This window comes from Notolepis coatsorum (assembly GCF_963971535.1).
Source record: "Notolepis coatsorum genome assembly, chromosome: 16".
NCBI classification, from domain to species: Eukaryota; Metazoa; Chordata; class Actinopteri; order Aulopiformes; family Paralepididae; genus Notolepis; species Notolepis coatsorum.
The window spans coordinates 58,348,329-58,372,078 of NC_140180.1; the positions used below are offsets into that span (position 1 = coordinate 58,348,329).

A 23,750-nucleotide genomic window follows, 5' to 3' on the forward strand; every position below is an offset into this window, starting at 1 on the left:
CCCCCACAATGGCAGGGACGCTGCAGTGACGTAGCCCCGAAAAGGCAGCAAGGACTGTTGTGGTGGTGGAACTCAGTCCATCTTACGGTCAGTATATTTTTTCTTTAGAAACACTCTTGTACAGCGCTGAGGATGCATATACGAGGGAGGGGTGAGCATGGCCACTTCACCTGGTTATATACTACGGAAGTGGGCGTGGCTAGGTAGATGTAAGGTGCATGAAAAGTTCTTTCAACGTGCGCAATAGGCACGTACATAGTCCAACAGGCAGAGCAAGACGCTAAGCCAGTAGGAAATATAACTTGCAGGCGGATACATACGCTTCTCCCGGTAGTATTTGATTGATTGAAGCCAACTGGACTTTGGCTTCCCTTGACAACATTAAAAAAATATATTAGCCAGTAAGATTTGAGCTCAACTCCATTGTGGATGGTCTTTGCACATCAATACGCACACCAAGGGAAGCCAGATGAAATGTGGCTTCAGTGTCAGACCAATCAAATCACATTAATAGCTAAACGTCATCATAGCCTTTGTTCTAGCTAGCTAAATAACTATGGATGGTGATGGAGAGTTTCTGATAGTGAACGATTTCATAACGTTACGATTTGAACAACAATTGAAAATGAAAGAAAATGGAAAGCAGACACCACAATTGTGTATTGTTCAGGCAAGAGGGAGTAAGGGACAACGTTATTTTAATATGGAAACCTACAAACAAACATTGAACAATATATTATATATATTGAACAAAATATATTTGTAATAATTTCCTTCCATATTGTCCTGCCCTACTTTGTGTGCAGATAATCTAGTGTATAAGCTTTCAAAATGTGGATGAATAATTAAAGGTGCTATTGATATCTTTATATATATATATATATATATATATATATATATATATATATTTGTCTAAATAAAAAAAATTATAATAATAATACATCAAGAGCTTTTAGAAAGGTGTCTAAAATTGCTTTTCCCCAAAAAAATATTATGATTGTGAATGAATCATTTGAAAAATTTTGGCAGGTCCGAAATTAAAAGGGGAACTATCTTATAAATGGCCTTTTTGAGTGTTTAGCATTGTTTCCTAGCTATGTGAACTTATATTAATATGATCTATGTCTCAAAATTCTCATATTGGCGCATTCTTCCAATTCTCCTCTCACAATATTCACCCTCACTGAACTGAGTCATTTGAAAATGTGCCCTATATGTGATGTCATAAAGACACTGCTGCATGTTAATGTTCAGGCGGGGCCGGCCCGGCGCAGTGGTTTAGGAGCCCAGGCTCAAAACAGCTCGAGATCTTGAGGTAGAAAAATGCTGTTTTTGAGGACTTGATTAGAAATACAAAACAATGAATAAAAAAAATATATATATTACAGAGGTGTTCCATAGACTCACAGGAATTGTGTAAAAGTGCCCAAATAGTGAAAGAAATAGTAAAATAGTTCCCCTTTAAAGTCTCTGTCTAACTGGAAACCACTGGAGGTGTGCTTCGAGCAACAGAGGTGTGATGTGATGTAAATGAAATGGGAGGTGTAGTGAGACATTTATAGCACCTTTAATATAATTTATTTAATGTCAAACTTTCTTACTACAGTAATTGGAAAGGAACCTTTATATGAAAAAAGGAGAATAATGAGGTAAGATAATTACAATTTATTTACTTTAGACCTAATAAATACATTTCCAAAATAACAATGAAATAAAGAAGTTTAAATAAAAAAAACTTGAGCACAAATATACAGGATACCCCAACGGCACAGATCATTTAATTCAAAACAAAAGCTGGTGTGCTTTTATTGAATGATATAAAGTAACATATAATGTAATGTTAGCACTACTTCCTTACACATACTGAAAACTACATACTGACACAACAGCAATACGATGAAAAATAATATTAGATAATAGTTTTATGCTGCATTATGTTGCACTAAGTGCTATCTGTACAAATAATTGTCAGGTTATGTCACTCCTAGTATCGACCTTTAGGCAAACCATAGCCTACAGTACACAGGAGGCAGCTTTTGACATTGACATAATTTTTTTTTAAAAAACACAGAAATACGGCCAAATGTAAAGAAAATGTGTCTCAACAGAACACAGGGCGAAACTAAAGGAAACGACTTTGAATCAACAATACATTATACATTTGTGCAACCTGGACCACAAGTATAATATCAATATCTGACCTCACCCTCTCCTCCCTTGAATATTATACTGTATCTGAGTCTAGTCCATTCAATCTCACCATTGTTATTCTCCATCACCATCCAGGTCCCCTTGAACACATTTCGATGAGCTGGACATGCTGTTAAGCTTAAGCTTCCCCGAAGATGGCACTCCCCTGGTGCTAATGGAGACGTCAGAGCTGCAGAGAGGAAGTGAAAAAATACCTGCCTCCCTGATGACATCACCACTTACAATACTACTACCAAAGTATCCTTCTTTCACCATAAGATTGAGGCCTCTGCAAAGAACCTCCATAAGCTGTATGCCACCATGTCATCCCTGCTCAGCCCCTTCCCTCCCTCCACACTGTCTGCAGAGGACCGTGCCACCTTCATAGAGAAAAAGGTAGAGAAGATCTGCAGCTACTTCTACCAACCCCCACCCACTCCAAGGGATAGAACAAGAACCTCATCCCTAAATGTGTCATCTTTATCTCCCCTTACAGATGCTGAAGTTGACACTGGTGACATCGAACTGTCCCACTACATGCCAACTGCCGGACCAGATACCCTCCCCATTCCTCCAGACTATGCACTTGCTGGCTGAATCCTCCCCATTGACTAACCTTTCAATCACTGTGGAGAACGTAGCCGTGGCAAGAACTTAGGTGTGGTCCTTGGCAACCAACTGGATCTGCCCCTTCCTGACAAAAGCCACCTAACTCTTCCTGCAATTAACAGTCGACTACTGGTCTACCGGCTTGCACCACCAAGGCGGTTCAACTCATACAGAACGCAGCAGCCCGCCTGATCTCCAAGCTACCAAAGTCAGCCCATCCCACTGCTCAAAGAGTTGCACTGGCTTCCCATTGCCAATCCGCTTCAAGTTTTTTAACCTGGAATTATGTCCAACAAGGGGAACGGCTCCCTCCTATCTCCGGTCAATGGTCAAACTACACACCCTCAAGACCCATATGCTCTGCATCTTCTGGCGGCCTGAGATCCACTCTTCTTCAGGCTCCTGGGGGGTCATTGAAACAAAGCAGGCTATTCTCTGTCCTGGTCCCACGGTAGTGGAACAGATTTCCTACCACAGTCAGGACAGCTGAAACCCACCCAATCTTCCGTTATCAACTAAAACAGACCTTTTCAATAAATACAAAAAAAGTCTTACTAACCTTCTTACTGTCTATACTACTATGCTTATACTACTATTGTGGTGTCTATGTCTATGCTACTATGCACTCAAAGTGAAGCACTCAAGCACTGCTAAACAAACAATACCACTTTCCCTCGACTGCCACAGGTGTACCTTCTTGCTGACTTGTTGCACACAATTTGTAAGTCGCTTTGGATAAAAGTGTAAATGTAAATTTAAGTATTTAATTAATTAATAATTTCCCTGCAACGTTAGTCAGAGATGACTTATCCAACCACAACATACTGCAAAAATAGATTTTTGGTCTCTTAATAGAACAAAAATAACTTATTAAAATAGTCTGTGTTTAATCACAGTCTATAAACCCATTGTGTTTGCTGAAGCATGCATCTGAATCCTCATGCACAGAGCTGCTTAACCTGATCAATGCATTCACCAAAGCACGTTTTCACTTTACTGAGGAGAACATTCACTATTTTTCAAAAATCCAGAATCTTGATCTCAGTTAAAACTGTACCATATGTCTTGACTATAAAATGAAGATCTGTTAAACTGCATGAACAGCTTTAACACTTTGAGTGCCAGCAGGGGGAGCACGATTTATCGCTTGAATGCCAGCCGTTTGAGACTGATTTTCCGATATTGCATGATTTTCGCGGAGCTATTTCTATATTCTATATTATGGCTGTGTGTCTAATACGCCCGTCGCTTATCAATGATTGCTTGCAGTCAACATGTACGAAACGGATAGTTTTTTCATCTGTACATTTCAGTTTTATACCGTTTTGAAAAACGGACGTTTTGGAAAATTTCTAGAAAAAAAAAAAGATTCTGTGATAATAGCTCTTTACTGGAATACACACAACACGTTGTCATTTTCCGGCTGATTTATTAATCGGTTTAAAATAAATGCTAGATTATCGATAGTATATGTGTACTTATGCACGCTAGAGAAGCGGGCTGAAAAATCGCTTATCTATTTCCTGGTCAGCACTAACGTCATACACGCACACACACAGACACGTTGAGATATATGTGAAAAATACATCCGATTACCCCAAGACTGGTAACATAGATTCCTTACCTCACATCAGATGTTCTGCAAAAAGATTATTCCAATTCCTGATCGCCATTCCAAATATCGATCACGTTTATTGATCCAACGTTAGGTACTCGAAACATATTCCACGCTGCTCTGAGTGTCCACAATGAATCCGATCGTCTCCGGTTACATGCCTGAGAAGTCAAATGTGGAATCCGGAATTTTTTTCTCTCTCATCCATTTCCATTGAGTCCAATCCAATGGGTGCATTACCATCCGGGAGACGATAGGGGGCGGTATTTTCCCTGTTCGAGCTCATAGACAGTCCCAATGATAACTTGAGGCTAGATTGATTAAAAATGAATGGATATCGCTAATAAAAGCAATAACGATTAAATAACGAGATTTCTCTTCCCTGGCACTCAACGCATGGCATGAAATAACGAGATTTCTCGTGGCTGGCACTCAATGTGTTAAGAAGGCCTAAATATTAATACTTGCAATAAACTAAACAAGCACTGAGCATTTTGAAAAGAAAAACATTGCTGACATGGACCCAAGAAATACCATTGAAAAGGGGGCAAACCATTGAAAAGGCACGGATAATGGATAGTGGGCAAGTTGTTTTGCTCAGTAGGTCTCTGGCATGCCAAACTCAAACTCTGAAGAGCCCTGGGGAGGAGGGTTCATATTGGTCCCAGGCCATACATGAGCGCCAGGCTCAGGCTCAGGCTCGATAAAGATGTCGTCCCAGTTCAACATTTTGCTCTGAGCAGAGGACTGGGCTTCCTCTGTGGAGCTTAAGTGATGCACGCTGCCGTCCTCAGAGATAACAGGGATCCCGGCTCCATCCTCAGAAGCCCATGAGAAGGGCTTAAATTGTAGGGTTTTACAGGGATGTAGGCAGTACAAGTTGTTGACGGTGTCATCCTTCTCCTTTTTTCGCGAAGGATCCTGGTTGTGGGCCTGCTTGCAGTGAGTAGAGATCTCCTGGTAGTTCATGAACATCTCGTTACACAGTAAGCACTGGTACCGCCTCTCCCCTGTGTGTTGGATTTCATGCTTATTTCTGTACTCTGCCAAGGCAAAGACTTTGTCACAGTAATGGCAGGGGTACTTCCTTTCCCAGGAGTGAGTGTTGAAGTGACGCCGGAGACTCGTCAGACACACATAGTGGCGCTTGCAGACCATGCAAACATGGATGGTCTTCCCGTCTATGATGACCTTGTAGTGATCCTCCAACTCAATTTTGGCCTTTTTCTCGTTGGAACTGCCCTTTGGTGAGATCGGTGCTTCATCATAGGGTTTCAATAGAGTGGCCATTAAAGATCTCTTCTTTTTATGGCCTGTGGAGCCTCCTTCTCCTGGGTTTTCTTTCACTGGGACAATATCATAAGTGTCCTCCCCAATGTTGGCATAAACTTTACAGCCTGTTGAAATTGAGTCAATCTCTGAAGCTTTATCTAATGTTATTGTCTTTTTGGCAGTGACAACTGATTTGGGAACGTTAAGACGTGTGTTGCTTATGGTTCCTCCGGAAACATCTAAGAGCCTTAATTTGAAGTCTCCTTGTTGAAGTATGGTAGAAACCCGCTTCTTATGGACTCCCGTTATCTCACTGTTTTCAGTGATTTGTTGGGCGGTGCGCACAGGCTCAGGGGTGAAACTACTGGACCTAGCTGGTGTTGTGGGTGCACTTCCTGAGGAGGCTTGGGCAGGGGAAGACGGTCTATTGGAACTAGTGTCTGGGCTACGCAGGTGGTTATGTTCCAGCAAAGCTTTAGGGGGGGTATTGAGATTGGAAGGCTTGGCTCCATCTGCATTCAAATGGGCTGTGCTTGTCTCTTGCACTTTTGTAACTGCACCACTCTCTTCTTCTTGGTTTTTATTTGATGCAACATTTTCTTCAGAGTGAGCCGCATCTAAATCAATGATGTCTGAGGGCTTTTTTTTATTTACTGCTCTGGTTTGGGCATCTGTTTTTGAGACAAACGTAAAATCATCGTTGGAGTCCTCATCCTTTTCAGTGTTTCTGCGATGCAGGCGGTACAAGTCCTTCTCTTTTCTTCCAGAAGGATCCTGGTTGTGGGCCTGCTTGCAGTGATTAGCGAGCCACTGGTAGTTCTTGAACATCTCATTACACAGTAAGCACTGGTACCTCCGCTCTCCAGTGTGGTGGATTTCGTGTTTATATCTGTACTCTTTCAGGGCAAAGACTTTGTCGCAGTAATGGCAGGGGTACTTCTTTTCCCAGGTGTGAGTGTTGAAGTGACGCCGCAGACTCGGCAGACACATGTAGGGGCGCTTGCAGACAATGCAAACATAGATGGTCTTCCCGTCCATGATGAGCTCGTGGTGATCCTCCAGCTCCGTCTTGACCTTTTTCTCGTTGGAACTGCCCTTTGGTGAGATAGGTGCTTCCTCATAGGGTTTCAATGGAGTGGCCATTAAAGAGTTCTTCCTTTTATGGCCTGTGGAGCCTCCTTCTCCTGGGGGTTCTTTCACTGGGACAATATCATAAGTGTCCTCCCCAATGTTGGCATAAACTTTACAGCCTGTTGAAATTGAGTCAATCTCTGAGGGTTTATCTAGTGTTTTTTTGGCAGCAACAACTGATTTGGGACCTGTGTTGCTTATTGTTCCTCCAGAAACATCTAAGAGCCTTATTTTGAAGTCTCCTTGTTGAGGCGTGGTAGAAACCTGCTTCTGATGGACTCCCATTATCTCACTGTTTTCAGTGAGTTGTTGGGTGGTGCTGGTGGGCTCAGGGGTGCAACTACTGGACCTAGCTGGCGTTGTAGGTGCACTTCCTGAGGAGGCTTGGGCAGGGGAAGATGCTATATTGGAACAGGTGTCTGAGCTATGCAGGTGGTTGTGTTCCAGCAACATTTTAGGGAGGGTACTGAGATTGGAAGGCTTGGCTCCAACTGTGGTCAAATGGGCGGTGTTCGTTTCTTGCACTTTTGTAACTGCAACACTCTCTTCTTCTTGGTTTTGATTTGACACAAAATCTTCTTCAGAGTGAGCAGCATCTAAATCAATGATCTCAGAAGGCTTTTTTTGATGTACTGCTCTGGTTTGGGTGTCTGTCTTTGAGACAAACATAACATCCTCATCCAAGTTTGCAATGAACTTAACACCCAATATCTGTCCAGCACTTATGAGTTCCTCAAGCATGTCAGAAGGGACACGTACAATCTTGGAACTGTAAATGTAATTGAGAATCTCTTCAAAGATTTCAGCTCTGATGAAGTTCAACTCAATTACTTGCCCAGCTATGGAGAAGAGCTGGTGGAAATACGTACTTGAGGCAGATAAGATGGTTTTGTGAGCTCTGAATTTCCTATCTTGTATGATGATGGTGACATCACAAAATAATCCATGCTTTCGTTGTTCATTCATTGACTTCAGCACGGTTGCTGAATACTGTGCATCAGTTGCAGATATAAGCTTTAGGCTCGACATGCCTGTAATGAGAAAAGAAGAAAAGTTTAAAACAAGTTCACAGTGGAATAGTGGAACAGTACAGGTTTAAAACAAGTTCACAGTGGAATAGTGCAAGTTTAAAACAAGTTCATAGTGGAATAGTGCAAGTTTAAAACAAGTTCACAGTAGAATAGTGCAAGTTTAAAACAAGTTCATAGTGGAATAGTGCAAGTTTAAAACAAGTTCACAGTGGAATAGTGCAAGTTTAAAACAAGTTCACAGTGGAATAGTGGAACAGTACATGTTTAAAACAGGTTCACAGTGGAATAGTGGAACAGTGCAGGTTCAGCAGTTGGCACAATGGGAGAGGGCAAAAAAGGGTGTGTAATACTGAGATACACATAATTCAACATTTCCACACAAAAATATATTAGAAATATTAGTCCCTGTTGCTAGCTACCTCAACCACTGAAGAACCAGGAAACTTGTTTTTTTGGTCCAACTTCTTTCCAAGATTTTGATAGCACTGTTGTGATGGGGCAAGGTAGGGGTGGACGTATGGTCTAAAATTTATATCATGGTATAATTTGAAGCATAGACGGTAACGGTATATATCACGGTATCAGTGTTTCCGTTAGAATTATTTTTTTTGCCCGATAGGCAGGCTATATAAATAATGACATCCTCAAGGCATGTAGATTTATAATATTTTAACTTAAAACTAGGCTACTTTTGCGTATACAGTCATTATATTCCAAATAAAATAAGTCCCGAGACTCCGTGCTGCTGCCGACTTTAAATCAAATGGGTGTCTGTGGGCAGTCGCCCGACATTAATAAACAGCAGTCTGTTATAATCACATTTTTATGAGCTAACGAATTCCGTTATATTGGACATTTGTATTAATTATATCAAGCGAAGAACTGAGAAATTTGGCAGAGAGACTGCAACATTATCGTGGGTTTGCGTGATGACTCTCTCCACCTCGCAACGACTTATTTGCAAAGAGTATGTCGCTGCAGAGCAGCAGATTCAGCTGTTTTAAGGCTCTATCTGGGGACCGCTCAACAGCGCCCCCCACCCAACAGCTGAATTGCCAATGGCTGAATTGGAGTACTGCACGGTGCCGGTACAGATGGGTGGGTTATGGTGGATTCTGCGGCTCTGCAGCTGCATAATGCTTATCGCAAAATCCAACATCCAGCTCGCGCTGCCCAGCCGTCAGAACACTACACATCATAATGTTCACAGCAAACTGTAGTTGATCACCAGGTATGTTTCATTAATGTAGAATAATTCATATAAGAAAAACTATAGGGAAATATCTTACCTTTCTCCACTGGTTAAAAATGCCAGGAACTGAAATTGAAACTTGCTGTGCGCCGCGGTGATATGTGTTTATTATGAAATGACAATTGCGTGTTGACACGCCCACTGCGCGAAGCCTCCTAAATAACTTTTTCCAGTTTGCACATATCTATTATCTATGACTAATTCTATCTATTTTTAGGGGCAAATGCGAGTGAAATAGTCGCGCTGTGGTTACATGACGTCATTGCTATTTTAGAGCTGCTCTACCGGTTACAAGGTATAGTCAAAATCCATACCGTAGAGCAAATTCATACCGTTTATACCGTATACCGTTTATACCGTCCACCCCTAGGGCAAGGTCGACTTATATAATCAGTTAGGCTATGTAAATCAGTTTTTTGGCATGTCCTGATTTTTGCTAATCTGATTCAAACCACATTTAGAGGCACTCTCAAATAGTTTTTCAAAAAATCTTTGTCATGTGAATTAGAGGGGCTAATGTTAGCTCATAATGAACTAAGCTAATCCGTTTAGTTAGACAAGCAGCAAAAACATAATGTTAACATAACAGTAAGCTTTCATTACCTTACCTAACATTACAAACTCTGTAACAAGTTAGCTAACATTAAAATATAACAACATTTGAAATGGGCTTGCACCGCTCTATCTATCCAATCTCATTATACGATACTTGCTCGCTCGTGCTCTTCGTTCACAAAATGTTGGGCTCCTATCGATTCCTAGGGTAAAAAAGAAATCCGCTGGCCACAGAGCCTTTGCCTACCGCGCTCCCTACCTGTGGAATAAATTACCCCCAGAAAGGTAAAAGCAGAGTATGGTATGCCTATGGGTCACGGAGAGTTAAAAAGATGGAGAGAAGGGAGAGAGTGGTCACGCTACAGATGGAGGGAAATGGCTTTGGCCGCCCTCTCTCCGGAAGCTGGGGTGCCCTGCTGTTGTATGAGGTCTTAGAAGTAGAGGATGTGGGAGGAGGAAAGGAGGATAGGATATAGTGGATCGAGTGTGCATGGTGGGGTGAGAGGAGTATAGTGGCCCTGGTGATGAACCTGCAACACCAGGTACAGAGGCTCGACCACGGACCCTCCTTGCTGGACATAGGCAGCGGGTCTATAAGGCCAGGGGGGGCTATGCCTACCCAGAATATTATGCTGGGAATTTTGAAATGTATATATAATATATGTGCGCAGGCTGCTGGCTATTGTGTGTCTTGTGCTGCAGCCCGCTGGCCGAGGTGTCAACGACGAAGGTGTCAGTCGGCTAGGTGATAGTGTTTAACATTCCAGGTACAGGCAGTAACCGATTCACGCATAGGCTCAGGTTAAATAATGTAGCCAATCACATCATGCATATGATCATCCTGATCCCGCAGGCCGCAGCAAGGCAAACATCTGCGTTCTGAATCTCCGCCCGCCGATCGCTTTGTAGCGAACACCAGCGCACTATTTTGAGTCAAATTTCAAAAAGCAAAATGGATATACGGTATTTTCCCGATATAAACAAAGTAATTTAGAAGCTGCACCGGGTTGGCCCTGGGCATAACTACACGGATCACCTGAGGCTGTATGTTGCTTTATCTTGGCAAACAAGGGCTTGCTCTAGTAAGAGGACATGATGAGTCAGAGTTCATCAAATCGTGGAAACTTTTTAGAGCTACTGTATGTACATTGTTTTCAAAGCACGATGAGATCTAAATTACGAAAGACGTTCCCTTCATTGCTGTCAGCACTGCAACTTGTGATTCAAGTCGTGAACGGTCTTTCTCAGAAATGAGGCACATCACATCCAAAAGAACAACAATGCGCCAGTCTGCTTCACATTGAAAGTGATCTCACAGACAAAGTTAAAGCAGAAAAGATCATTGATGCCAAGAAAGACGAAACGTCGCATTTTGCTGCATTAAGGTAAGACAATGGTGGTTAATCTATTATTGGATGCCTTCATTTGCACTGTGTATTGACAAAAAAAGAAACATTTTGCGCGCTCCTCGCGATATAGCCTACCCTACTGTCTGGTTCACGCGCCGCCTATGTTGCTGGAGCTCAACTAGCGTTAGTGAGCTGTGGCACGTGGCACTGAATATCCAATGAAGGGACCGGACACAGGTGTATAGCTCCCCTCAATTAACCTCCTGGCACACAGGCTTCAGAGGATTGTGTACACGCATGCACGCACACACGTGCAAACCTGTACATACATACAGGCACAGAGGGTCAGGGTCAGCCCACTACTCATACTTCAGAGCTCATAATACGTATGCACACGCACACACTAAAACACTCAGTCTTGCAGTGAATTCTTTATTTACAATGCTGGTCACATAAACCCAGATATAAACACACCATACATGGGTCACTGTTGGTAGTGGTGCTTTTAATGCCAAGCACATACACACATAATCACAAATTCATAGACCAGGCAGACGTTATGCTTGTAATGCACCACACAGACAAAGTGTATAGTTGGACATGATGCTTATAAAGTATCACTGCCAAATACACACATTTGCCTGGAGAGATCTACACTATCGACTGCACAGACCACACACACATGCATGCATAATGCATATCCCCCACACTGCCCTCACGATAAACTTACTTGATGTAATAGGGCACTTTGTTTGGGGAGATGACGCATTCCCATGATATCTGCACAGAGCCTGCACAGACGGAGAGAGGGAGGGAGGATAAAGTCGATGGGAAACAGGCATGTCAAGCATGAAAAGAGCATTCTGCACACCATGACAGACCAGGTCCATACACCCCAATCAGTGGTGAAATGGCAGAGCTGGAGGTTGGCATACTGTGAGTCTACATTCCTATACAGTATCTGAGTCAGTGGTAATTACATAAGCAGTTGGCAGACGTGCATTACCAAGGATCTCACCTGGGCAGGACAGGATTTCTGAAACACTGAGGTTATGAGTTGTAGCGCCGCTAGGGGGGTTCTGGGACATGGTCCCCTGAGTTTGGCCTGGGGTCATTCAGCCTACTGGAGGAGATTCTCACAGGTCGAGAGTGGGCCAGGTTACCAAACCCGCAACTAACTCAACCAATCGGAGACCAACAGAACAACCAGCAAGCCAATTAAAGACCACCCTGAACCTTCAAGATCACGGCGATATCCAATCTACTCTGAACCAATCAGGAAGTGTGAACCAATAGAACTTCAGTGGAACGGAATCAGCAGAGCACCTAACTTATGTATACCGATGCGAGGGGTGTTAAATGTTAAACCATGTGGATGACAGTGTTTTTGATGTGCACCCTGCTTGCTCACCCTTTTGGGCCACTTGACGATGGGCTCTCCAGTGTAGGACAGCTTGGGGTCGTCACTGGAGTGTGCCGTCAGAATATCCTGGACAGGAGAGAAGGAGAAGGAACCAGGTTCACACCAAGACACAGCAGACTGAATGGTGTAATGATATTCCAGGTTGGTTAGGGAGGCAACCTAATCATCGAAGGGATGCTGGTTTGATCCCCGGTAGAGACAGTGCCAATACTGCCAAAGAACAGCTAAGCAAGGGCACCTAACCTCCATATATATGTGTACCAACCTGCTCCAATGACAGGTGTTGGGAAGTATCTAACTATCTAACTATTAGCTACAATTACATCACATAAAATACTGTGATGCAACACAACAGGCAGTGGCTTGCAATATTTCATTGCGATCGTGTCTGTCCTTATAATAAACCCTTACATATACAGCCCACAATAATACGAGTCTGATACCAAACCTTTTTAAAGACAAGTGACCCCCATATGAAAAAGGTGTTTGAGCCAAATCAGAAAAGAATTACAGGAATTATTGTGGGTACAGACAAACACGGGTGATTACAATATCCCTGTGCACTTGGGTGAGTGTAATAAAATGTTTATATGTGGAATATATATGATCGCTACCAGTTCCATTCAGGCATGAAGGGGTGACCCACATATTGTACAGTGAACATGACGACACCCACCCTCATGTCCTGGAGCAGTGCTGAGGCGTCCTGTATCCCGGCTGGGACAGACTTTTTCTGGTCCGGGAGCTCCTCTAGCTTCCTCAGCAGGTTGCACAAACCCCCCAGCTCAAATGGCGTCAGGGCGGACGGAGCGGCATGCTTGCTGATGGGGGTCAACTCTTCCTCTTCTTCATCATCATCATCTACCTTCTCCTTGATTTCGTCCTTTTCACAGTCACCGTCAGAATCACCATTTTGGCCGTTGGAGGTGCCGTCTCCTAAGTGGCCATTGCCCTCGGTATCAGCGCGGGTCAGACCTGAGAGAGGGAGGCAGGGGGAGGAGTTGGAAAGAAAGACGATATGAAAGAAGGGAGAAAAATGCCCATCCTAACAATTTTAAGCGTATATTGAGTCTTAATATTGAATGTGTGGGTGTATTTACATGCGAGACACAGAGGAATGCGTGTGTGTGTAAGAGGGTGTAATAGGCAGCCAGTGAGGTGGAGACGGTGCTCTTTGCATCCTTAGATGTCAACATACTGAATGTACCGTAGTTTTCGCACTATAAGCCGCACCTGAATATAAGCCGCAGCAGCTAAATTGAATGATGTGTACATATATAAGCCGCACTGGACTATAAGCCGCAGGTGTTTTAATGTTTAATTACCATATGTAATTAGCATTGGGACACAATACTGTCGGACAAATAACAAGAATTAACTCATTTACAAGTTGTATTAAGTTTAGAAAATAAGGGAAGAGATAAATAACATTTCAATGCAGTCAAAAAAGCAATATTTCGATTTTTACATTTTCGGGTTTGGTCACGTGGAGTCACATATAAGCCGCACCATTATATAAGCCGCAGGGTAGAAAAATGGGGGAAAATTCCGGTGTGTGTGTGCGTGTGCCAGTCCGTACCTATGCCAAGGGAATATTTCTGGAAGTCAGGGGTGAGGTGGGAGACGTTGGTTAGAGAGAAGCAGTATCTCTCCAGAACATACCAACACATCTCAAAGTAGAACGGGTAGCGGAACTTAGCTGGAACCTGGAGAGAGAGAACGAGATCACAGGACAATCACAGATGAGTGAAAAGTTCTGTAATGCTACTGTTCTAGCAGCATTATGAATAGATCTATCCCCATTTGGGATGAATGGAAACTGTGTGTGTCAAAACGTTTAAAAAAAAACTAAATCTAAAGCATGATTGTGTCTTTTATAAAAAAAAAAATTACAGTGATTTGTGTAACCACAAATATATAGAATTATAGTAAAAGTCAGGCTGTGGAAACTACCATTAATCAGATTGTCCAATTCTTTTTTATTAAAAGAACCATTCTTTCCCCCTGTTGATGATATATGCTAATACATCATCATATATATCGACAGTTAGATAAGAGATGACAGTTGTGTAAAACAATTAAAACCCAATAGTTTGGGAAAAATACTTAATTATACAAAATAAATTCTGAGAAGAAATATAAATCAATACATCAATATAAAAAATCAATATAATTCAATCAATACATCTCGGTACACCCTGTAACGTTATAGTCCTTACCATGTAACATTATAGTTGTTAGGCAAATGATGATAATACCCCAAATATATTTGTATTACAGTATGTCAATTTGTTTCTCAGTATACCATTATCAAGCTTTTAATATAATGAACTTGTTGATCATTTCAGTCATGAAAGAAGCTTGTACCCCGGAAGTAGGGCCGGCAATAAGGGGGGGAAATGGGAAATCCCATGGAGGTCAGCACTGAACGTATGATATGAGATAAAGCAGGTTTGGGGAGGGCCCATTCACTTTTCAGGTGCCCAGCAAGAGGAAGGAAAAGGCATAAGGCGCTATTAGATTTGGTTGAGTTTTTTTTGTGTTAACACTTAGATATTATTAGATAGTTTTGACAGTAAACAGAATCACAGTACAACATTGTTGCCAGACATCCTGCTGCTATCAATCACATCTGGATACAAAAGTGAAATACTTTTCATATATAATAAGGCTTATGTGTAGGTATTCTTTATATAGCATTATAGTTTGTATGTAGGTTTCTTTGAGTGATTGGCAACACACACATGATAGAGGGAAGGCGGGTAAATCAGTGAGGATGAGGGGAAATCCACCAGCCACACCTCTTATTTGTCCAATGAGTATATTGTCAATTTCGTCCATCTTGCGACATATATAAAAATAATTTTTCAGTCTCAGTAGGAAAGTAAAATTTCCATCTTATGGATCTCTCATGATTTCAAGCCAATTATCTGGTGGGTCAGTCCGTAACCACATATTAGTGATTGCTCTTTTTGCTGCTACAGTCAATATATGCAGAAGGTATCCGTCATTTCCTGTTTTTCTTCTGGCAGATCTCCCAAATAAAGTGACACACAGTATCTGCCACCCAAGAACATGCTGCATGGTTTTCTAGAACTTTCCCCAAAATAGTTGTATCTTTGTATAGCTCCAAAGAAAGTGGTGGTGATTTGCCTCATCGTCCCCACAACCTCTCCAACATGTATGGTCTATCGATGTTACATTTATTATATGTTACCTGTTCATCCTAGGAGTGATGAATTCACTCCTCCGTGAGTTCAACTCTTACATCCTCGTCTGTGTTTACATTCCTCCTGACGCTGACGTCACCGCAGCGGTAGACACACTAGCCGAACAGCTGACGAATGTTGAACGCAACCACCCGGACAGTTTTGTTGTTGTATTGGGGGATTTTAACCAGGCTCATCTGAGCCGGTCTCTCCCTAAATACAGGCAGCAAGTCACTTGCCCAACTCGGGGAGTGAACACTCTGGATCACTGCTACTGTACTATTCGGCAGGCCTACCATTCTGTCCCCCGTGCTGCACTGGGCAACAGTGATCATCATCTCATCCACCTGATCCCTCGCTACAGGCAGAGATTAAAACAATCAAAGATTAAAACAATCAAAACCTGTAGTGCGGAGCTTCAGAGTGTGGTCCAGTGAGGCATGCGAGTGTCTCCGCGCCTGGCTGGAGAGGGCAGGCTGTGACCAGGACTTTGTTGAGTGGGCGGGGCCTGAGGCTGGTAACAACTTGGATGACTACACGGACACTGTGACATCCTTCATCAGCCTCGGCGAGGAGGTGTGTGTCCCCCTCCGCACTAGGAAGATCTACAACAACAACAAACCCTGGTTTTCAGCCCAACTCAGGCGGCTGAGGTCGGAGAAGGAGGTGGCCAGGCTCAGTGGTGATGCTCATCGGTTCAGGCAGGCCAAGTACAAGTTCGCCAAAGAGGTGAGGGAGGCGAAACTTCGCTTCTCAGAGAAACTGCGGCAGCAGCTCTCTGAGGGGAATTCCTCCTCCGTTTGGAAAGGCCTCAAGACCATTACAAACTACAAGCCGAAGTCACCACAGGCGCCTGATAACCTCCCCCTGGCGAACGAGCTAAACACATTTTACTGTAGGTTTGAGAAAGAGGTTCCCCCCCGCCCTCTTCCTTCACCCACTCGGTCACAACCTCCATCCCCCCACCCCAGTGCCCCCCCCCCCCCCCCCCCACATCCCCCCCCCCCCTCTCTCTGTCAGTGTGAGAGAGGTGAAATGGCTGTTTTCCAGTCAGAATCCCCGGAAGGCGGCCGGCCCGGACTCTGTCTCCCCCTCTGCCCTGAAGCACTGCGCTGACCAGCTCGCACCGGTGTTTACCACCATTTTTAATGCATCGCTGGAGCTGTGTCACGTCCCAGCATGCTTCAAGGCCTCAACCATCATCCCCGTCCCCAAGAAGGCCAAGGTCACGGGCCTTAATGACTACAGACCTGTCGCCCTGACCTCTGTGGTCATGAAGGTCCTGGAGCGCTTTGTCCTGGCTCACCTGAAGCTCATCACAGATCCTGTGCTGGACCCGCTGCAGTTCGCGTACAGAGCCAACAGATCCACAGAGGATGCTGTGAACATGGCTCTGCACTACACGCTGGAACATCTGGACTACGCGGGCAACTATGTCAGGATCCTGTATGTGGACTTCAGCTCGGCCTTCAACACCATCCTTCCACCCATCCTGGAGCACCAGCTATCCCTGCTGCAGGTGCCGGCCTCCACTCGCAGGTGGATTACCGACTTCCTGTCCAACAGGTCTCAGCGGGTGAGGCTGGGGAAGAGCATTTCCAGCTCTAGGTCCACCAGCACCGGTTCCCCGCAGGGCTGCGTTCTATCCCCACTACTGTTCTCCCTGTACACAAACAGCTGTGCCTCTCTACACCCCTCGGTCAAACTCCTGAAATTCGCTGACGACACCACCCTGGTGGGTCTCATCTCCAGGGGGGATGAGTCGGCCTACAGGAGGGAGATCGAGAGGCTGCAGAGCTGGTGCAGCTGCAACAACCTGGAGCTCAATGCTCAAAAGACAGTGGAGATGGTAGTGGATTTCAGGAAGAAAGCAGCCCTGCCCCCTCCCATCATACTGGGAGGCACTCAGGTGACCTCCGTGGAGTCATGCCGATTCCTCGGCATGACCATCTCCCGGGATTTGAAGTGGGAGCTCAACATCACGGGCCTGCTCAAGAAGGCCCAGGGGAGGATGTTCTTCCTCCGGCAGTTGAAGAAATATAAACTGCCGAGGACCATGATGGCCCAATTCTACACGGCCATCATTGAGTCCATCCTCACCCACTCCATCATCTCCTGGTTCCCTGCTGCAGCGGCAAAAGATCTTGCCAAGCTGCAGCGGGTGATTCGCTCCGCGGAGAGGGTGATCGGCTGTCCCCTGCCCTCCCTCAGGTCCCTGCACGACTCCAGGGCGCTGAAGAGGGCGAGAAAGATCATGGCCGACCCATCCCACCCCGGTCACAGCCTCTTCACCCTGCTCCCCTCTGGGAGAAGGCTGAGGATCCCAAAGGCTGTGAAAGCTCGACACAGACTGAGCTTCTTCCCCTCAGCCGCCAGGCTGATCAATGCCTCAGGCCCCCCCCCCCCCCCCCCCCCTCGGTACCCCCCCCCCCCCCCCCCCTCTGCCCCCAAGTGACACTGGCTAAATGACATTGACTGCACTGCACTAGTCCGTACTGGATCTCTGCACACTTCACTTTATATATATATATATGTATTTTATTTATTGATTAATCCCCCACTGCACTGTTTTCGTTTCTTGTCTGTGTTGGTGTTTGTTTACTGTGAAAAAAGAAAAAAATGCATACACTGTATTGCTGCAACAATTACCAATGTGTTTTACACAAATGGCTCAATAAAGGAATCTGAATCTGAATCTGAACACCAATACATGGAAGGAAGGAACAGGAAGTAGAAAAACTGCTTCACACATGTTCTCCCATTGTTGACTGGTTATTTTATCATTTAATTCCTTCTCCCATCTTTCCTTAATATAGACTGGTAGTTCTCCTGCTCTCTGCAATCCTATGGTAAAGTTTTGAAACTACTGATTTAAAGTTATTATTGTATGCCTTTATTGTCAATAGTATTATTTCGTTAGATTTGTTTAATTTTTCCCAATTTATTTTAAGTGCTGGCATAACTGCATATATCATAATTATACGTGTATAAAATGTATTTATCTCTTAGTGTTTAAAAGCTTTGTAATGTGTTATTTTACATTATATTAGTAAGCAGTAATATCTTTACCTGTCCAATACTTAAATCTGGTCTCCATACAATTTGAATTCGATTATGTATCATGCGCAAAGTTTATTTTTACTTGGGTCCACAAATTGAAGTTTTATAACGTCAAACCAAATGTGTAGTGTGAATGAGGTGAAGGGACTCAAATGGTTGATATGTTTTCATTCATTTGTGATGCCCAATCGTTGCCTATATTGGGATACCCTTGCATTCTCTCTCCATCTCCTTCTAGTTAGCCTTACTGATGGCCAATGTAGTGTATGTATTTATCTTTGGTTTCTTTCCCATAATTATATTATTATTATTATTATTATTATTATTATAACAATCTAGGTAAGAAAGACTTTTTTATAATGTCAATTCTTGCATTGAAACTCAGTAGGTGTGAAGACCAATTACTAAGATCTACTTGAATTTTTGTTTACGATTACATCGTTTTCTTATACAAGTCATTGTGTTAACCAAATTCCCAATTATTTGATTGCTTTTCGAGACCAGTCAAATTATGTGAAGCACTTCTATGTGAAGTGCAAAAAGAATTGGAGAGAAAGGGCATCCCTGGCAAATGTTGGTTGAGGTTTAAAAGAGGATAGAAAAGAGTGTTTTCTTCCCCACCATTGGTATTTCATTTTGGACTGTTCGGACCACAAATGTCAGAATTAAATAAATTCAAATAAAAATATTTCCCAACCCACAAATCAAACCGAAAATGGCAATTTAGATAATGGAAAAAACAAATCAGAAACCCAAAATAAAATGTTTTTCACCCCAAATAAACAAACACAACTGATCATTTAATTCCAAACTCTACCCAAACAGAAAATGAAATCCAAAAGTAAAGACAAAACAAAACATAATTCCAAAATAAAATCTAAACATACATTTTCATAAAGATTCTGGATTATAATGATCATGGTCAGGGTCATAGATTTAGCCTGGACATAGAATTGTCTCTGTATGTACAAAATCAGTCTTTCAGATTCCTTCAATGTCCGCCAGTAGGGAATTAATATGTTGTTGCATGCAATATTCTTAAATATAATATATTGCCTGTGCTCAGGTTGTCTCCATGGTTGGGCTTGCTGATGATGACTTGCGTTTCCCTCCAAATTGGTCACGCAAGGCAAAATCGCCACACCACGCCTCCTTCACCTTAGTGATTGATCTCTTCCATGATAGCCATTAATGCATGTGAATATTCCCGTACAGACTCCCCATCCTGCTGTCTTCTATCAAAGAACTGTCTTTGTAATTTAGTGAGTGACTGGGGCTGCCCATATATCTCTTGGAGAATGTCTAACACCGGCACTGGACTTGATCGTTCAGCCTGTGTGCGATACTTTATCTCCTGCCTTGCTTCCCCCCCCCAGATGCTCGTAAATGTACGCTGCTTTTTTAGCTCCAGCGTAAGAGCGGTAGACCAAAGTAGCATTAATTTCGTCCAACCATTCATAAAAAATAGCGCTTGACCCCCCAGTGAATACTGGACATTTTCTCTCCTTTGGCAGGTATACAATCCGTTCCCTGGTGCCAACAGCTAGACTCCATTACATCTGTATCCCACCCAGCCCTACCATGTCAATTATCAACTCTTGTTAGTTTTGCCGTCACCCATGTTTCCGTGACACTAACTATCATGAATGAGACTCTCTGAAATACTGAAGATTAATGGGAGAGCACAGGCAGAACCTCGGGGGAAGCAGAGTGTTAGCAAGTTATCGATACAGATGCAGACAACCACCAATCATGTGGTGGTGGTCATTAAGAACCAAGTTTGTGAACACAAATAGCCAAAACCAAAGACTAACACGATAACCGAGGCCAAAAATTAAATGTACAGGAGTTTGGCACTTGCCGTTCATTTTGGACCTGCTTATAGCATTCATATATAAATATTTAAGACCTTTCCAAACAGAATTTAAGACTATTTAAAGGGGAACTATTTTGCTATTCTTTTCACTATTTGGGCAATTTTACATAATTCCTGTGAGTCTATGGAACACATATGTAAGGTCTTTTTCAATAAAATTCATTGTTATGTATTTTTAATCAAGTACTTTGGTGGACCACATTCTGCCCTTCGAGATTCCAAGCAGTTTTTGGCTGGGCTCCGCCCATACTCGCAATGCGCTTTGAGTGACAGTCATCCACAGTAGGGTTGCCCCCCGAAACCCGGTTCTAAACGGGAACCGGTTCTAAATTAGAAAAAACTGAGTATTGATAAGATCCAACGTTATCGGTTCTGCTTCGGTAGTCTAGGAGCGGATTAGCTACGGAGCTAACAGAGTGTACGATCCATCTGCGACGCAACGGTGGCAGCAACACTGGAAACTCCATGGACTTAATTAAACACTTCATGGAAACGGAGTAACGTTAACGTTATGTCGAGTTCATATGTGTAGCGAATCTGTTGTTGAAAATGTAACGTTAAGTTAGGTATCCGACGCCTTTGCTTCATGTTGCCAAACCGGCATTTGATCTCCGACACTGCTATTCCAAATAAGTACAATGTTGTGTTTATTTTTCCAATGTAGCCAAGAGTATAACCATAACCCTATAAAAACAGTAGCCCCTTTCGTGACTGTGATGCACGCCAACAAGGTTTGGCCGAGTGAATCCACAGTCCCTTGCACCCCCATAGGAAACCACCCAATTTTAACTCTGAGGAACTGGTCCGATGTGAAACATTCGTTATACAAGTATCGCAGAGAAATTTCAAAGGTACTCACAGTTGCACGAGGGTCTTGGACAGAGAAACGCAATGGTTTGAAGGCTTGGCGTTGCTAATAAACATTTATAAAAAAAATGTATGAACGTGTAAACATCACCGAGACGGCAATGCGGCTGCAGATATACCCTACTCCTCATTGCGGCGTTCGGGGGAGAGCAGCCATACGTTCTTCGCTGTTTACACTTTTATAAAAATTTAAAATGTCGGCCAAACCTTGTTGGCGTGCATCACAGTCACGAAAGGGGCTATAAAAACAGCAGTCAAAGTGTATATTTTCAGCACTACGATTGTTTACCAATGATTTAAAAATCTCTGTGCATTGCACCAGAAACGCGAGGACAGGAAGCCGGTCATGAAATCGTTGTAGTCATATTGTAGTCTTTTAGTCCGGTGGCACTCACCTCTCACCTCCGGTGGCACTCACCTCTGTGGTCATGAATGCTTTGAGAGGCTGGTCAAGGACCACATCTGTGCCTCTCTCCCTAGTAACATGGACCCACTGCAGTTCGCATATAGGACAAACAGGTCCACTGATGATGCGGTCTCCCAAGTACTACACAACACACTATCTCACCTTGACAGTCAGAAGGGGGGCTATGTGAGATTGCTGTTCATTGACTATAGTTCAGCTTTCAACACCATAGTCCCCACCAGACTGGTTGACAAGCTGATCAATCTGGGTCTGAGCTCCGCCATGAGCGCCTGGATCCTGGACTTTCTAAGTGACAGGCCCCAGGCGGTCAGGGTGGGGGCTCATACATCCAGGAAAATCCCCCTGAGTATCAGGTCCCCCCAGGGCTGCGTTCTAAGCCCCCTGCTGTATTCACTGTACACACATGACTGTGTGGCCAGGTTCAGCTCCAACTCCATAGTGAAGTTTGCGGACCACACGGTGGTGGTGGGGCTGATCTCCAACAATGATGAGAAGGCCTATCGGGAGGAGGTTGATGAACTGGCACGCTGGTGCCGGGATAACGGCCTACTCCGGAACATTGGTAAAACCAAAGAGCTGATCGTGGATTTTAGGAGAATACAGCAGGGGACACACACGCCACTGTGGATAAACAGGGCTATCATGAACAGGGTGAGCAGTTTCAAGTCCCTGGGACTCCACATCACAGAGGACGCGACATGGTCAACACTCACTCATAGATTCGGTGGTGAAAAAGGCGAAACAGCGCCTCTATCACCTGAGACAGCTAAGGAAGTTCAGAGTAACGGGGAAGATACTCCACTCCTTCTATTCCGGGGCTGTAGAGAGCATTCTGACTGGAAACATCACTGCCTGGTTTGGAAACAGCACGGCACAGGACAGGAAGGCACTCCAGAGAGTGGTGCGCTCAGCAGAGCGTACTACGGGCATTGCACTACCACCGTTGCAGTACTTATATAACAGGAGGTGCCAATCCAGAGCCTGCAGAATAATGAAAGGCCCCCACCACCCCAACAACAGCCTGTTCAAGCTGCTGCGGTCAGGCAAGCGCTTACGTACACACTCTGCGAGAACAGAGAGACTCCGGCTCAGCTTCTTCCCCCAGGCCATCAGAACTCTCCACTCACAAGTACACATGAGCACACACAGACACACACACAAAACTCATGTGGCAACCGCTAAAACAATCACTTTAAACTAGGGCTGTCAAAGTTAATGCTTTAACTTGAGATTAATTTAAATTATTTAAAGCATTAAAATAAATTAATCTAGATTAATCTATGGAGAGAAAAATCTTCAACGTTTGGAACTTTCAGCAGTATATTGGCTTGTTCTTTTTTTGCATTGACTCATGCACCTTTTTGAAAATCATCTGACATGAAGATGGAACACATTTTTGTTGTTAATATGATTTATATTACTGGTAGTTCATACAAGACATTATCGTCCTCTAAGCCAATCTGCACTTTAACATAGGCCTGGGTTGTTTTTATTTCTGTTAGCGCTGCAGGTTTATAAGAAAGGTCTTTAAAGGTTTATAAGAAAGGTCTTTAAAGCTGAGTCCATGTTGATGGTTTTGTTGAACATTCGTATTTCACAGGAGAAACTGTATTCAAAGATCAAATAAAGCTATTAAAATAGTCTTTGAATCTAAATATACTTTCTTTGTGTTGATTTTATATTAATTCCATGATTTTACTCAAGTAAATATCTGTTAGAAGCTTCAGTCTTAAGTAAAAAAAAATGAATTTTTTTTAATCTACTTTTTCTCCTCCTATTTTCTGTATTTTTCTCCCATCCCAATTTAGTCGTTATGCCAATTCCCCCCTCCCCTTCCTGGTCGTTGCGCGCATTTCCCCCCCCACTTGCCGGTCTAGGGAGCGC

General features: G+C 43.5%; 1 protein-coding gene across 1 annotated transcript in view; it reads right to left on the bottom strand.

Moving 5' to 3' along the window:
* kdm2ab (lysine (K)-specific demethylase 2Ab) overlaps positions 1 to 23,750 on the bottom strand; it is a gene marked incomplete at its 3' end in the record, with an annotated part of 126,481 nt that overhangs the window by 64,757 nt on the left and 37,974 nt on the right. Inside the window, exons 11-15 of the mRNA XM_084332032.1 lie at positions 14,007 to 14,133; positions 13,104 to 13,402; positions 12,416 to 12,493; positions 11,735 to 11,795; positions 5,014 to 7,848 (exon numbers count right to left, since the gene is read on the bottom strand). Of these exons, the coding sequence (XP_084188158.1) occupies positions 5,014 to 7,848; positions 11,735 to 11,795; positions 12,416 to 12,493; positions 13,104 to 13,402; positions 14,007 to 14,133 (3,400 nt within the window). The remainder of the gene's footprint in view (positions 1 to 5,013; positions 7,849 to 11,734; positions 11,796 to 12,415; positions 12,494 to 13,103; positions 13,403 to 14,006; positions 14,134 to 23,750) is intronic.